The 16,869-nt window shown below is 42.4% G+C and overlaps 1 protein-coding gene and 1 long non-coding RNA gene across 2 annotated transcripts in view; one reads left to right on the plus strand and one right to left on the minus strand.

Annotated features, from left to right (window-relative positions):
- LOC146060770 (interleukin-1 receptor type 1-like) overlaps nucleotides 1–16,869 on the plus strand; it is a 90,861-nt gene that overhangs the window by 38,606 nt on the left and 35,386 nt on the right. The window contains exons 2-3 of the mRNA XM_083174388.1: nucleotides 5,219–5,297; nucleotides 16,567–16,798. Coding sequence (XP_083030514.1) covers nucleotides 5,228–5,297; nucleotides 16,567–16,798 — 302 coding nt within the window. The 5' untranslated portion in view covers nucleotides 5,219–5,227. The remainder of the gene's footprint in view (nucleotides 1–5,218; nucleotides 5,298–16,566; nucleotides 16,799–16,869) is intronic.
- LOC146060771 (uncharacterized) overlaps nucleotides 1–16,869 on the minus strand; it is a 110,009-nt gene that overhangs the window by 28,251 nt on the left and 64,889 nt on the right. The gene's annotated exons all lie outside the window — the stretch shown is intronic.

Here is a 16,869-nt window from a genome sequence, read left to right on the forward strand (position 1 = left end):
CACTCCGGCTCCTGCCGGACGGTAAAGTCCCGCACGGCCAGGGAGCCGTGCCGCACACATTAGTTGTGAATGGACACTATTGTGTCCATTCACACGGGAGGGCCACGACCCGGCCGCACGGTTGCAGCCGGATCCCGCCACTGGAAGGGACGGCTGCCGGGCTTTGGCCATCCCTTCCATGATAAACTAGTGTGTGCGGCACGGCTCCCTGGCCGTGCAGGATTTCACCGTCCGGCAGGAGCCGGAGTGTGTGAAACCGGCCTTAGCGTCCCGCAGCCTCTAGCCGGAAGCAGGCAGAGCATCAGATGGGGGAGACACAGGACACTAAAGGTGGGGCTCTGGCGAGCGTGCCTTTACCTTGCTGTCTGCAGCAGTGAGGAGGTGCCAGCTGCCACAGTGAGATGTGTTTGGCATCTTTTGGGTGAGTATGCCTCCAACCTCTGTTGCTGCAATCGTATATATCACCCTCCTCCGCAATCACAGGGACAGCGGTGTGCGTGGAAGGGGGCAGCAAGGGAGAAGCTTGCTCCTGTAACATGCAGAGTGGAGGAGGGTGTCAGCTAGAGCCCAAGCATCTCCTGTCCTTTCAGTGCCTGCTTTGCCTCTCCATCTTCTGCCTCACACAAGGGTCTGGGAAACATACAGAGAAGGGTGGGGGCAGGCAGGGGGACATACTGTACAGTCAATGGGGGCAGAGTGGGGTCATACTGCATTGTCTTAGGCAAAATACCATTCATGCAACAGTCATATTTGAAATAGCATCACTGTGATTAGTATACTGCATAGTCTTAGGTAAATGTACAAATTTATTTTTAAAATTAGATAGTGACTTATAATTGACTAGTGACTTGGACATGGTCTGTAACATCTCACCATTTGCTTATCTCAGTTTTATTGCTCACTTTCTCTAGTGGGAGAGGGGCATTGGGTGCGGTCTTAATTATTGAAGTTAGAAACAGCTTTTACAGACCTACTTATTAGAGTATAGGAGGCTGACTATAGAAATCTGGCTTTAGAAATTTAGTCAGAATTCAAAGTAGGAAGATTCTAAGTAGTAATATACAACCGCATACTGTCAGCCTAGACTTAGCCTGGCCTTGAACTGGACAGAAACTGAAGGAAACTACAATCAACATAAGTGCAACTCTTAACTGCGAAAACTTTGAATATTACTCTTTCTGCTTGCATATGCACTGTCTGTTTTGAAAATGCACAGCTGTACCTCTAATGACTTCACCTCTCCTGCTCTTCCATTGATAATAGGTGTCCCCCAACATTTTATTCTTGGCCCTCTGCTTCTCTATCTCTACATGTCTTCTCTGGGTGAGCTTATTTGCTCACTTAACTTCCACTATCACCTCTGTGCCATACCTCCCAACTTTGGTCGTTCAGCAGGCGGGACGCTGCTGCTGTGCGCCGGAGGCGCGTTGAAATTTTCGGGGGGGGGGGGCCTTATCTGGGGCGTGGCCTATGCTCGCGGCTCTTCTGCGAGGCCACGCCCCCATTTTGCCGCTATGGGGGCATGACCCAGAGGCTCTGTGAGCCTCTAGCCATGCCCCAGCCCCCTGGCTGCGGGAATAGACGCTGCACAGCGTTTTACCCCGCTGCTTAGCAGCTGACAGGGGGGACTCCCAACAGCCCCCCCCCCCACACCGCGGGACACTGCCGCCCGCGGGTGGGACAGCGGGATAGGCCCTGACAATCGGGACTGTCCCGATAAAATCGGGACTGTTGGGAGGTATGTCTATGCTGATACTAAAATCTACCGATCCTTTCCTGATCTCTCTCCCTCTATCCTCACTCATATCTCCAACTGTTTCTCTGCTGTATACTCTTGGATGACCCAGCGCTTTTTTTAGACTTAAAATAATAAAGACTTAGCTGACCTCTTCCCACCCTCCTGCATAAAACCTGACAATCTCTCAACCTAACCTGTCTAAGCTCACTTCTTCGCCTTCTGTGTCACCCCAGTCTGTCTAACCCTCCTCTTTAGAATGTAAGCTCTCACAAGCAGGGCCCTCTCTCCTCATGTGCCTTTCTTAGAATATATAAACCTCTGCCACCCTGATGATTGCTTCAGTATCCTGTCCCCTGATGCAACTATCCATATTAACCATGTACTTGTCCTAAACTGTCTTGTACTGTAATTTATGTGTTTTTGATCATAACTATGCTCTGTAAAGCGCTGTGGAATCTGTGTGCGCTATATAAGAAACTGTTAATAAATAAATAAATAGGGGCAGAGTGGGGCGGCATACAATAAAGGAGGTTCAGGCTGGGGGACATCCAGTAAAGGGAGGCAGTGATGGCCATACAGAGAAGGGGGGTGGGCAGGCTGGGGGACATAGAGTGGACAGGGGCAGAGTGGGGGAACATAGTGAATGGGGGCAGAGTGGGGAACATACAGTGAAGGAGGGGCAGGCTGGGGGACATACAGAGAAGGATGGTCAGGCAGGGGAATATACAGTGAATGAGGGCAGAGTGTGGGAAATACAGAGAAAGGGGGGCATGCTGAGGGACATAGAGTTACATAGTAGGTAAGGCTGAAAAAAGACTTGCGTCCATCTAGTTCAACCTGGTATTGCTGATTTGGTAGGTTCTGATATTTTACAGACAGATTATATTTCTTATTTGTACCCATGGATGTTTTTATCCAGTAAATGCTTGTCCAACTTTGCCTTGAACGCATTTAATGAGCCAGCCGTTACCACCTCTCTGGGAAGAGAGTTCCAGAGTTTGACTGTTCTGACCTTTAAGAAATTCTTTCTACTAGGTGAATGAAATCTTTTTTCTTTTAATCTATACTCATGCCCTCGTGTCCTAGATTCCTTTCTAGTAGAAAAGAGGGTGTGTGAGAGTTCCTTATATTGGCCCTTGATATACTTGTACATGTTGAGCGTGTCCCCCCTTAAACGTCTCTTTTCCAATGTAAATAGTCCCAAATTGCTTAATCTCTCCCCGTAGTTTAAATTCTCCATTCCCCTAATAAGCTTTGTTGCTCGCCTTTGGATTTTTTCTAATTCTATGATATCCTTTTTATAGTGTGGGGCCCAGAACTGCACTCCGTACTCGAGGTGAGGTCTCACCAATGCTTTATACAGTGGCATAATTACCCTTGAGTCCCTAGTTTCCATTCCCCTCTTACTACATGCCAGAATTTTGTTGGCCTTTTTTGTAGCTACATTACAATGGGCACTACATCCCAGTTTGTTGTCTATTTGGACTCCTAGATCCTTTTCAAGTATGGAATTACCCAGTTCCTCTCAGCTAAGGTTGTAACTTGCACACTGGTTGTGTCTCCCAAGGTGCAGAACCTTACATTTATCTTCATTGAACCTCATCCTCCATTTTTTTGCCCACTCATCTAGAATTGCAAGATCATTTTGAAGTATGGTGACGTCTTCTGATGATTTGATGACTTTGCTAAGTTTTGTATCGTCCGCAAAGATGGATACATTGCTGAGTAACCCTATCCCAATATCGTTAATACAAATGTTAAACAGAATGGGCCCCAAAACCGAACCCTGGGGCACTCCACTTAGTACCGGTATCGTATCTGATACGGCACCATTCACAACCACTTTTTGTTCTCTATTACATAGCCAATTCCCTACCCATCTGCAGATATTTTTACCCAATCCTAGGTTCTCCATTTTATTAATCAATCTCTTGTGTGGGACAGTATGAAATGCTTTAGCGAAATCTAGGAAAATCACATCTACAGCATTTCCATTATCGAGGTTTTTGCTAACCTCTTCATAGAACCCTAGTAGATTAGTTTGGCATGAACGATTTTTCACGAACCCATGTTGGTTAGTACTGAGTAGACGGTGATGATCTAAATATTCCTGGATACCATCCCTTAAAAATCCTTCAAATACTTTACCCACAATTGATGTTAAACTAACGGGTCTGTAATTAGCGGGATCTTCCTTTTTTGAATATTGGCACTACCTCTGCTTTTCTCCAATCTTTTGGTACTATACCTGACGATAGTGACTTGCTAAAGATATAATGTAGGGGGGGGGGGGGGGTAGCTAGTTCATCCCTGAAGTGAGTGAATGAGGGCAGTGTGGGGGTCCATTCTGATGTGATTAATGATTCAAAGATAGTCAGGCTGAATGGTCGGCCCCCACACATTTTCACCTCACCAAATCTGGCCCTCGTCGCAAAAAGTTTGGACACCCCTGTGTTAGAGCATACACGATTAGTATTGCTGCAGTAGCCGTTGGAGGGGGGCGGATGTTGGTGCATCATCTCCCCCCCACCCCCCATGTGTAGGCACGATTATTGCTTTATGGTGATGAACCTGCACTTTCTCTTGCATATTGTATTCTTAATCTGAATGGATGTTGCAATCTTCATTTATTTCCTTTTTGCATATACTATATAAATAGCTGCATGTAATTATTTGAGAATGCAAACACACTGGATTTATTTTGTGATTAGTTCAGAAGGAACACACTGGATTTATTTTGTGATTAGTTCAGAAGGAACATACTGGATTTATTTTGTGATTAGTTCAGAAGGAACACACTGTATTTATTTTGTGATTAGATCAGAAGGAATTTCCCAGGATAATTTCTGCGAAAAAGAATAAATGCACCATTATACAATAACCTACTAAGTGTTAAGGCCCCCATACACTAGGCTGACTTATCCCTGGACCTGATTCCCTGGCAGCTCCTCAGGAGGGCTCGTGTATGATTTTGCATTTGTTGTGACATTTTTTTACATGTGATAAATCGCATGCACTTTATCGCATGTAACTCCTGGGGAGCTGCAGGCGAAGGGTGACGGGAGCGGATAAGGCCATGAGAACTTTCCAGGTGGCCATTATGGAAAAAAGCAGGAAAAAATTATCTCTTATAGCTTTATCCCACAATCCACTGGGCATATCACCATGAGGTGCATTACATGGTGGAACTGCAATCATAGTAACGGCACCTGCAATGCTGATGTCTTCTGCAAATGCTAAGAACTTCACTCTTCATTAAAAGAGAGCTTGTGAGGACAAACTATAGCACGTGATCTGTCCTGGAAATATAAATTCTAAAATTGTAACAATTTTAGCACTAGAAATGTAGGGAAAAGCAGCTATATTTTAATAGCACTTTTTTAAATAGACCTCTAGGTCAAAGTTAAAATCTTATTTGTTTTATGTAGTATGTTATATCTACTGTATCCATCAAATGTATCATTTATTTATTCTTTATAGGTCCATAAAATGATTGATCCGCAGCTTATATTTATACTTCAGATTTTATTTCTGATAAATTTTCCATCACACAAAGCAGGTAAGAGCCAAATAATATGCATGCTTAAATTATGCTTGTAAGAATCATTCTAAATTCTGTTTCACGATTTGCAATATCCTAGTATACATACAGATGTACTCGAACGACAATATCCTATTAATATATGCTGTCAGGGTTGAACCTAGAATTTTTGCGGTGTGGATTAAAAGATAAACCGTGTCTAGATCGACAGTCATTATTGGTCGAAAGCGAGAGGGTCGACACCTGAAAAAGATTGACATGCACTAGGTCGACATGTACCCCCAAATAGTCTAACACATACCCTCGCATGGCACCGTACACGGTATCATTCTCAATAGTAGTTAACATGGATCGTTGAGCATGAATAAGTCTTTTAAAAAATCGTGAAAAATATATGTCAACTTTTTGCTTGTGTCGACTTATTGCCACACACAAAGCACACCTGTATATGTCACTCATCCTATCTCACAGACTCACACAAATTGAACATATACAGTTTACAGTATATATAAATAGATATGTCGCATTCAACATACACACGAACACACACTCAAACTCCTCATCCCCACCTCACTCACCAAGCCCAAGCAGAAGCTGCAGGCAGGATTAGACACCATTGATTAGGCCCCACCCCCTTCAGCAAAATCTCACGATTTGAAGGTCTTCCAGGAGGGGTGGGGGTCATTAAAATATGATTCATTTAGAATCATGTCTTAGGGCCTTATTCTAGTTCACTCTTTCTGACAAAATCCTTCTTAGATGGACAAAACCATGTGCACTGCAGGTGGGGCAGATGTTACTTGTGCAGAGAGAATTAGATTTGGGTGGGGTTTTACTTCAAAGTGAGATCTATATTGCAGTGTAAAAATAAAGCAGTCAGTATTTACCCTGCACAGAAACAAAATAACTCCTTCAAATCGAATTCTCTCTGCACATTTTACATCTGCCCCCCTGCAGTGCACATGGTTTTGTCCATCTAAGAAGGATTTTGTCAGAAAGAGTGAACTAGAATAAGGCCCATAGCCCCAATCTCTCCCCATTTACCTGCAAAACCTGGCAATTTGCCATGAGGGGGCTGGGGAAAGCCCTCCCTGGAAATTTTAAGGTGAATCTTAAATTGTTTGATGAAATTTAAAGTTTTCCTTTAAAACATCCATTTTTGTACTGTTGGTTCTTAAATATATTTATTTCTATGCTTTCTATGCCCCATTTAATGTTAGCTAGGAATTTTTTATAATATGAATTACAGTACATTCTGTCTGAGGGGGGTTTCCCAAACTTTCTTGAATCTTGGCATTGTAGTATATGAGCATTTTTTTTTTCACAGCACCCCAGGGATCATTTGGAAAAATTTCAATTGTCTATACCTGTCACTCTTAGTTACATATAGTGTGCTTTTAATTGTCCAGTTGTGCTTCTAAGCGCTTTATAGAGAATATTTGAACATTCACATCAGTCCCTGCCTCAGGACCTTACAATCTCTAATAAAATTGTATATAGAAAAAATTCAAAGGATATTCCTAAAATAATTCTATTCCTTTTATGTTTTAAGTTGTCCACAATGACTACATTTTAAAGCTGAAAATAGTTTTTAGGGCGTGCAATCTCTGCTAGTGACAAATAGCAAAGATTGCACGCCCTAAAAACTATTTTCAGGGATGACCATATCATATTCAGGGATGACCATATCATATTCCCCTTCTCAACTCCCCCACCTGCATACATTACCTTTACATATTTCAGAGTTGCACAGGCACAATAATGCTACATGTATACTTTTTAAGGGAGGTAGGAACTCTTCCCACAACACCAAGTGGTGTAATTGCATCTTTCTTGGACACACTGCATACATTAAATCCAAATCCTTTCCTAGAGCAGTATTGTGCTTAACCCCTTCACGACATTTGACGTATATATACGTCATGGCCGGGAAGTACTTCCCGACCGTTGACGTATATATACGTCATGGCTTAAAACTGTCACTGCGTCTAGAGACGCAGTGACAGAGGGACGATGTCTGCTGTCCCTGACAGCAGACATGTCCGTGCATGCCCAGGGGGGGCGGCGATGCCGCCCCCCCGTCGGCGATCGCTGTGATTGGCTGTTCATTGTGAACAGCCATTCACAGCGTTTTCTGTGTCACCGGCGAATAACGTTCGCCGGTGACACGGGATCGGAGGTGATTGGTGCTGTAAAGTACAGCACCAATCACCGCGGGGTGTAAGGGTGACACTGGTGTCACCCCACCTCACCCCTCCCGCCCCCAAAGGCCGTGATTGGTTCGTCGGACCGACGGACCAATCACAGCCATGGAGGGGGATTTAAACTAACGGTGACTGCACTGCAGACGCCATTCCGGTCTGGAATAGCGTGCAGTGCGGTCACCGTGCCCAGCTGCCGCCTATACTGACCAGAACCCATCCAAAATACTTACCTGATCATTGAGATTGCTTATGCTTGTGACATCTTGTGACATCCTGTGACATCTTGTGCTGCTGCGATTTATTAGATAGAGAGAGAGTTAGAGAGAGAGAGATAGAGAGAGATAGAGAGGCCTAGTGCTATATTTTGTGCTGCTGCAGTGTGATAGAGCTATAGATAGAGAGATAGAGAGAGATAGAGAGAGAGATAGTGACAGATTGTGCTATATATTTTTTATATAACTGAAAGAGATAGAGAGAGATAGAGAGAGATAGAGAGGCCTAGTGCTATATTTTGTGCTGCTGCAGTGTGATAGAGCTATAGATAGATAGAGAGAGATAGAGAGAGATAGAGAGAGAGAGATAGAGAGATAGTGACAGATTGTGCTATATATTTTTTTTATAACTGACTGCTGCCCCCCCTTTTGTGCTGATCAGTATAAATTAACTGATCAGCAACTTTTTGGGGGCGCAGGTTTTTTTTATATATAGATATACCTGTCAGTGCTGCTGCTGCAGTGTCATAGAGTGATAGATAGTGAGAGATAGAGAGATAGAGAGAGATAGTGACAGAGAGTGATAGAGAGTGCTAAATTTTGTGTCTGCTGCCCCCGCCTTTTGTGCTGATCACTATATCTGAGGTGATCAGCAACTTTTTAGGGGTGCAGAGGTTTTTTTTTTTATATATACCTGTCAGTACCACCAAAGGTTGTGCACCTGCTGCCCCTCACTGGTAATCAGTGTCGCATCACTGATCACCTTTTTTTATTTTTTGTGAGTGCTGTGGGGTCTTTTTTACATTTTTTTTTTTACACACACTGTGATTTTGTGTGTGTCCTGTGGCCACTGTGCGCTGATCAGTGACGTACATCACTGATCAGCTTTTTCGGCACAGGGTTGATCTATTTTATTTTTTTTTTTAATCAAATTCCTGTTGCCTTTGAGCGCTGTTCAGTGACGGACGTTACTGACCAACATCTGTGCTCAATTTTTGGCGCAGGACCTTTTTTTTTTTTAACCCCTTCCATTTTTTTTTTTTTAACCCCTTCCATTTTTTTTTTAACACCTTCCATTTTTTTTTTTTAACCCCTTCCATTTTTTTTTTTTTTTGAACCCTTCAATTTTTTTATTTTTTTATTTTTTTTTTTTTGCACTACATACATACATACACACTACATACCCCCCGGGTTGAAATAAAGTTTGTACCCCCCCCTACACTATACACGTGTTGAAACATTTCACTACCAGTAACACAAAAATATAAATGGCATCCCAAATGTCATCCCAAATGTCGTCCCAGTCATCCAGGAGAATGTATTCGGTGGAGGAGGCATATGCCATGCTTGCCTCTGACTCTGACACAGCCAGTGAGGCAAGCGGGGAATTTGAAGGATTTGTCTTAAGCTCCTCTTCCTCCTCTGATGATGAGGGACCCCCTCAAAGACGCCCCCGTAGAGCAGCTGAGACCCCCCCCCCCAATAATTGATCTCGTATGGACCCCACCACCAGACAATTTTGAGCCCCAGGTTCCTGAGTTTTTGGCCATCCCAGGAATCCAATTTGATTCAACAGGTCTCAGAGAAATTGACATTTTTAAATTATTTTTCTCTGATGATTTTATAAATTTAATGGTGGACCAAACTAATTTATATGCCCAGCAGTTTATTGCTCAAAACCCCACGTCATCATTTGCTAGGTGGACCCCTGTAGATGCAGTAGAGATGATGACGTTTTGGGGTCTGGTGTTACATATGGGCATAGTAAAAAAGCCACAAATTAGGCAATATTGGAGTACAGATGTTCTGTACAGCACCCCATTTCACCGTATGGCCATGCCCCGGGCTCGTTTTGAGGCAATCCATAAATTTATACATTACACCGATAATGCACAGTGCCCACCCAGAGATGATCCCACCTTTGACAGGCTATTCAAAGTCAGGCCGGTCATTGATCATTTCAGTGCCAAATTTGCAGAGCTATACATCCCTGATAAATGTATTAGTATCGACGAGTCCCTTATACATTTTAAAGGAAGGGTTAAATTCCGCCAGTACCTTCCCAGTAAGAGGGCAAGGTATGGGATAAAAATGTATAAGCTGTGTGAAAGCACCACAGGGTACACCCACAAGTTTAGGGTATATGAAGGGAAGGATTCAAGAATTGAACCACCAGAATGCCCCCCCTCCCTCGTAGGTGTTAGTGGAAAAATTGTCTGGGATTTAATGCACCCCTTCCTGGATAAGGGTTATCACCTCTATGTGGATAACTTTTACACCAGCATCCCCCTGTTTAAGGCCCTTGGTTCAAGAGGTACAGCAGCTTGCGGTACTGTGCGCAAGAACCAAAGAGGCCTCCCCAAAACGCACATTGCCCAAGTAATGAGAAGGGGTGAAAGCAGGGGAATATGCACCGAAAATATGTTGTTGGTCAAATATAAGGACAAGAGGGATGTCCTTATACTGACAACAATTCATGGAGACAGTACCACCTCCATCCCTGTACGAGGTACCAGTACCCACACCTCAAAACCAAATTGTATCCTAGATTACAATAAGTACATGGGTGGAGTGGATCTTTCAGATCAGGTACTGAAGCCGTACAGTGCCCTGCGGGAAACAAATATCTGGTACAAGAAGCTGGCCGTGTATATCATCCAGATGGCACTGTATAACGCTTACGTGCTATTCCGTTCTACCGGCCAGAGGGGGACATTTATGCACTTTCAAGAGGAAGTCATAAAGAGCCTAACATTTGGGAATCAGCAGGCAGAGGGCCCCAGTACTTCTAGTACTGGCCCCCGTATTGTACCAGGGCAGCATTTTCCCAACGAAATCCCCTCCACTGCAAGAAAGGGCAGGACACAAAAAAGGTGCAAAGTTTGCTATAAAAAGGGAATAAGAAAGGAAACTATTTTCCACTGTGAAACTTGCCCCGACAAACCCGGCCTATGTATAAAGGAGTGTTTCAAAATATACCACACATCTATGGATTATTAGGTTCATCATTTCACCGTGCTTCGGGGGTCTTGCTAATGCCACATAGCACCCACCATTCATTCCACCAGAATCTGAGCTGCAAAAACCAAAAATCACTCCTTCCCTTCTGAGTCCTGCCATGCACCCAACTGGTATTTTTTGGTCACATGTGAGGCATTGCCGTACTCTGGAGAAATGGGGGCACAGATTTTGGGGTGCTTTGTCTCCTTCATTCCTTGTGAAAATGAAAAATTTTGAGCCAGAAGTACATTTTTGTGTAAAAAAATGTATTTTTTTCATTTTCACTGCCCAGTTGTACCAAAATTGATGAAACCCCTGGGGGTTTGAAATGTACACTATACCCCTAGATGAATTCCCTGAGGGGTGTAGTTTGCAAAATGGCGTCACTTGTGGGGGGGTTCCACTGTATTGGTAATGCAACATAGCACCCACCATTCATTCCACCAAAATCTGTGCTGCAAAATCCAAAAATCACTCCTTCCCTTCTGAGTCCTGCCATGCACCCAACTGGTATTTTTTGGTCACATGTGAGGCATTGCCGTACTCTGGAGAAATGGGGGCACATATTTTGGGGTGCTTTGTCTCCTTCATTCCTTGTGAAAATGAAAAATTTTGAGCCAGAAGTACATTTTTGTGTAAAAAAATGTATTTTTTTCATTTTCACTGCCCAGTTGTACCAAAATTGATGAAACCCCTGGGGGTTTGAAATGTACACTATACCCCTAGATGAATTCCCTGAGGGGTGTAGTTTGCAAAATTGGGTCACTTGTGGGGGGGTTCCACTGTATTGGTAATGCAACATAGCACCCACCATTCATTCCACCAAAATCTGTGCTGCAAAATCCAAAAATCACTCCTTCCCTTCTGAGTCCTGCCATGCACCCAACTGGTATTTTTTGGTCACATGTGAGGCATTGCCGTACTCTGGAGAAATGGGGGCACAGATTTTGGGGTGCTTTGTCTCCTTCATTCCTTGTGAAAATGAAAAATTTTGAGCCAGAAGTACATTTTTGTGTAAAAAAATGTATTTTTTTCATTTTCACTGCCCAGTTGTACCAAAATTGATGAAACCCCTGGGGGTTTGAAATGTACACTATACCCCTAGATGAATTCCCTGAGGGGTGTAGTTTGCAAAATGGGGTCACTTGTGGGGGGGTTCCACTGTATTGGTGCTTTGGGAGTCTTGCTAATGCAACATAGCACCCACCATTCATTCCACCAAAATCTTTGCTGCAAAATCCAAAAATCACTCCTTCCCTTCTAAGTCCTGCCATGCACCCAACTGGTATTTTTTGGTCACATGTGAGGCATTGCCGTACTCGGGAGAAATTGGGGCACAGATTTTGGGGTGCTTTGTCTCCTTCATTCCTTGTGAAAATGAAAAATTTTGAGCCAGAACTGCATGTTTGTGTAAAAAAATGTAATTTTCCATTTTCACATCCCAGTTGTACCAAAATTGGTGAAACCCCTGGGGGTTTGAAATGTACACTATACCCCTAGATGAATTCCCTGAGGGGTGTACTTTGCAAAATGGGGTGACTTGTGGGGGGGTTCCACTGTATTGGTGCTGTGGGAGTCTTGCTAATGCAACATAGCACCCACCATTCATTCCACCAAAATCTTTGCTGCAAAATCCAAAAATCACTCCTTCCCTTCTAAGTCCTGCCATGCACCCAACTGGTATTTTTTGGTCACATGTGAGGCATTGCCGTACTCGGGAGAAATTGGGGCACAGATTTTGGGGTGCTTTGTCTCCTTCATTCCTTGTGAAAATGAAAAATTTTGAGCCAGAACTGCATGTTTGTGTAAAAAAATGTAATTTTCCATTTTCACATCCCAGTTGTACCAAAATTGGTGAAACCCCTGGGGGTTTGAAATGTACACTATACCCCTAGATGAATTCCCTGAGGGGTGTACTTTGCAAAATGGGGTGACTTGTGGGGGGTTCCACTGTATTGGTGCTTTGGGAGTCTTGCTAATGCAACATAGCACCCACCATTCATTCCACCAAAATCTTTGCTGCAAAATCCAAAAATCACTCCTTCCCTTCTGAGTCCTGCCATGCACCCAACTGGTATTTTTTGGTCACATGTGAGGCATTGCCGTACTCGGGAGAAATTGGGGCACAGATTTTGGGGTGCTTTGTCTCCTTCATTCCTTGTGAAAATGAAAAATTTTGAGCCAGAACTGCATGTTTGTGTAAAAAAATGTAATTTTCCATTTTCACATCCCAGTTGTACCAAAATTGGTGAAACCCCTGGGGGTTTGAAATGTACACTATACCCCTAGATGAATTCCCTGAGGGGTGTACTTTGCAAAATGGGGTGACTTGTGGGGGGGTTCCACTGTATTGGTGCTTTGGGAGTCTTGCTAATGCAACATAGCACCCACCATTCATTCCACCAAAATCTTTGCTGCAAAATCCAAAAATCACTCCTTCCCTTCTAAGTCCTGCCATGCACCCAACTGGTATTTTTTGGTCACATGTGAGGCATTGCCGTACTCGGGAGAAATTGGGGCACAGATTTTGGGGTGCTTTGTCTCCTTCATTCCTTGTGAAAATGAAAAATTTTGAGCCAGAACTGCATGTTTGTGTAAAAAAATGTAATTTTCCATTTTCACATCCCAGTTGTACCAAAATTGGTGAAACCCCTGGGGGTTTGAAATGTACACTATACCCCTAGATGAATTCCCTGAGGGGTGTACTTTGCAAAATGGGGTGACTTGTGGGGGGGTTCCACTGTATTGGTGCTTTGGGAGTCTTGCTAATGCAACATAGCACCCACCATTCATTCCACCAAAATCTTTGCTGCAAAATCCAAAAATCACTCCTTCCCTTCTAAGTCCTGCCATGCACCCAACTGGTATTTTTTGGTCACATGTGAGGCATTGCCGTACTCGGGAGAAATTGGGGCACAGATTTTGGGGTGCTTTGTCTCCTTCATTCCTTGTGAAAATGAAAAATTTTGAGCCAGAACTGCATGTTTGTGTAAAAAAATGTAATTTTCCATTTTCACATCCCAGTTGTACCAAAATTGGTGAAACCCCTGGGGGTTTGAAATGTACACTATACCCCTAGATGAATTCCCTGAGGGGTGTACTTTGCAAAATGGGGTGACTTGTGGGGGGGTTCCACTGTATTGGTGCTTTGGGAGTCTTGCTAATGCAACATAGCACCCACCATTCATTCCACCAAAATCTTTGCTGCAAAATCCAAAAATCACTCCTTCCCTTCTAAGTCCTGCCATGCACCCAACTGGTATTTTTTGGTCACATGTGAGGCATTGCCGTACTCGGGAGAAATTGGGGCACAGATTTTGGGGTGCTTTGTCTCCTTCATTCCTTGTGAAAATGAAAAATTTTGAGCCAGAACTGCATGTTTGTGTAAAAAAATGTAATTTTCCATTTTCACATCCCAGTTGTACCAAAATTGGTGAAACCCCTGGGGGTTTGAAATGTACACTATACCCCTAGATGAATTCCCTGAGGGGTGTAGATTGCAAAATGGGGTGACTTGTGGGGGAGGTTCCTAACTTTTAGCACTTATGGTGCCTAGAAACCTACATGGTGCCTAAAAAAAAATCTCATAAAAAGGAGGCTCCAAAATCAAGTAGGTGCTCCTTCTATTATGAAGCCTGTGGTTTGGTCAACGTGCACACTAGGGCCACATATAGGATATTTTTGAAAACAAAAGAATTGGGGGAATCAATTTTTAGTCACATTTCTCTAGTAAAATCTACTGTATTCGTTAGAAAAATGTATTAAAATTGAAACTCTGCAAAAAAAAAGAAATTTTGAAATTTCACCTACACTTTGTTTTAATTCCTGTGAAACACCTAAAGGGTTAACAAACTTCCAAAATGCTGTTTTGAATACTGTGAGGGGTGCAGTTTTTGAAATGGCATCATTTATGGGGGTGTCTCACATACAAGTCCCTCAAAGTCACATCAGAACTGAACTGGTCCCTAAAAAAATCAGTGTTTGAAATTTTCATGAAAATTTGAGAATTTGCTATTCATATTGTAAGCCTCCTAGTGTCCAAAAAAATTAAAAGGAAGTTGAAATAATGATGGAAACATAAAGTAGACATATGGTCTATGTTAGTTATTAACTATTTTGAGTGGTATGATTATTTGTCTCACAAGCAGAAAATTTAACATTTTGCAAATTGATAAATTTTCCATTTTTTCACGATATTTTGGTATTTTTCACAAAAAAACACAGACTGTATCGACGAAAATTTACCACTAACTTGAAGTACAATGTGTCACGAGAAAACAATCTCAAAATCACTGGGATAAGTAAAAGCAAAAAAAAGTTATCCCCACTTAAGTGAGACATGTCAGATTTGAAAAAAAGGGCTCTGTCATGAAGGCACAAACTGGCTCTGTCATGAAGGGGTTAATATTGTGGAGTTCCCACTTGTGCCATTAAACAGCTGTGATCCAGCAAAGAATGGACTCCACAGGACCTCTGAAGGTCACATAAAGTCGACATTGACAAAAAGCTTGGCACCTGGCCTGAAGCATGGTCAATAAAGTTGTACACTAATTGGGGGTCCACGTGTTCAAGTGTCGACATTGTCACCTACAAAATGTTGTAATGTAGTTTAAGGAGCGCTCTTTGTAAATTAGTATAGATAAGGAGACAAAATGAAATAATAAACAATGAAAATAATAATAATCAAAATAAATATAAAATAAAAATAAATATAATAAATAAAAAGAAGAAAGAAAGAGGGGTTAAAAGGAAAAAATTGGTAGGTGAAAAAAACAATATTGAGAATTAGATGAGAAAATATAGAGGTACAGGAGCCAAACTTTATTTTATGCCAAGTAAAAGAAATTTCTTAGAAAAATGTTTGCACTCTTTTAAGTGATAAAAAATTTTTTGGGTGGGATTCCAATAGCTCCACTTACCCTAACTTAAGCCCCGTACACACGGGGGAGATATATGGCTGAGCAATATATTGCTTAGTTTCTCCTTTTCATCAGCGACCAGAGATGGTAGCTGATGAGAAGGAACCTCAGCCGGCGGTGCCGCAGAGGTAATCAGCTGGTCGCATGAGCAAGCTCCTGCGACCAGCGATTAGAACGGGGCTGAAAACGGGAGCACGCACCTGGCGATTTATTGCCGGGGCACCCTCCCATCACTGGCAATATGGTCGCCAGCGACCATATTCCCAGCGATCCCAGCGATTTCAGCCCCTATCGCCCCCGTGTGTACACAGCTTTAGGGTAAGTGGAGCTATTGGAATCCAACAAAAAAACAATTTATCACTTAAAAGAGTGCAAACATTTTTCCTAAGAATTTTCTTTTACTTGGCATAAAATAAAGTTTCTATATTTTCTCATCTAATTCTCAATATTGTTTTTTTCACCTACCAATTTATTCCTTTTAAACCCTCTTTCTTTCCCCTTTTTATTTATTATTATTATTATATTTTTATTTTATTTTTTTATTTTATATTTATTTTGATTATTATTTTCCTTGTTTATTATTTCATTTCATCCCCTTACGTATACTAATTTACAAAGAGTGCTCCTAAAACTACATTACAACGATTATTAATTTTTATTAATGTAGGAAACTGCCGAGTACATTTACAGCGTGGTTATAAACACCCTAAAACACTTACAAAATGTGAAAAACATGACTCACTGTCAACGTATTCATGTGTCGACAATTTCCATGTCGATCTTTCACTTATGTTTACCTTTTGACACTGCTGTCCTTGTGTATTTTGATCTTTTGGTGTCAACCTATCAACTTTGTCGAGACTTTAATCTGGAACCCATTTAGAGGTCTGCTTGCCTGATGAAGTATTATATTGATATACTCTTATTACACCTTGCATGGTTTGCTTTGTAGAACTGTGTAAAGATGATGGAGCGGAGTTTGAACTAGAGTATGTTCTGGATGGCCAGCCTGTTTATGTTCCCTGCCCACTAAACCATACCAATTTCAATGTAACATGGTTAAGAAATGGCTCACAGACAGAAATCACCTCAGACCTGCAAATGAGAGTGCATCAGGATCAAAGCTACCTTAAGATTATACCTGCAAGGCTGGATGATTCTGGTTTCTACTTATGTGTGATCAGGTAAAACTGTTGTCTTATATGTGATCATAGTCGTGTACAGTAATACCCTGCGGTTCTGGCCATTACCTTTG

Source organism: Crinia signifera, chromosome 2 (assembly GCF_055691185.1).
Source record: "Crinia signifera chromosome 2, ASM5569118v1, whole genome shotgun sequence".
Taxonomy (NCBI): domain Eukaryota; kingdom Metazoa; phylum Chordata; class Amphibia; order Anura; family Myobatrachidae; genus Crinia; species Crinia signifera.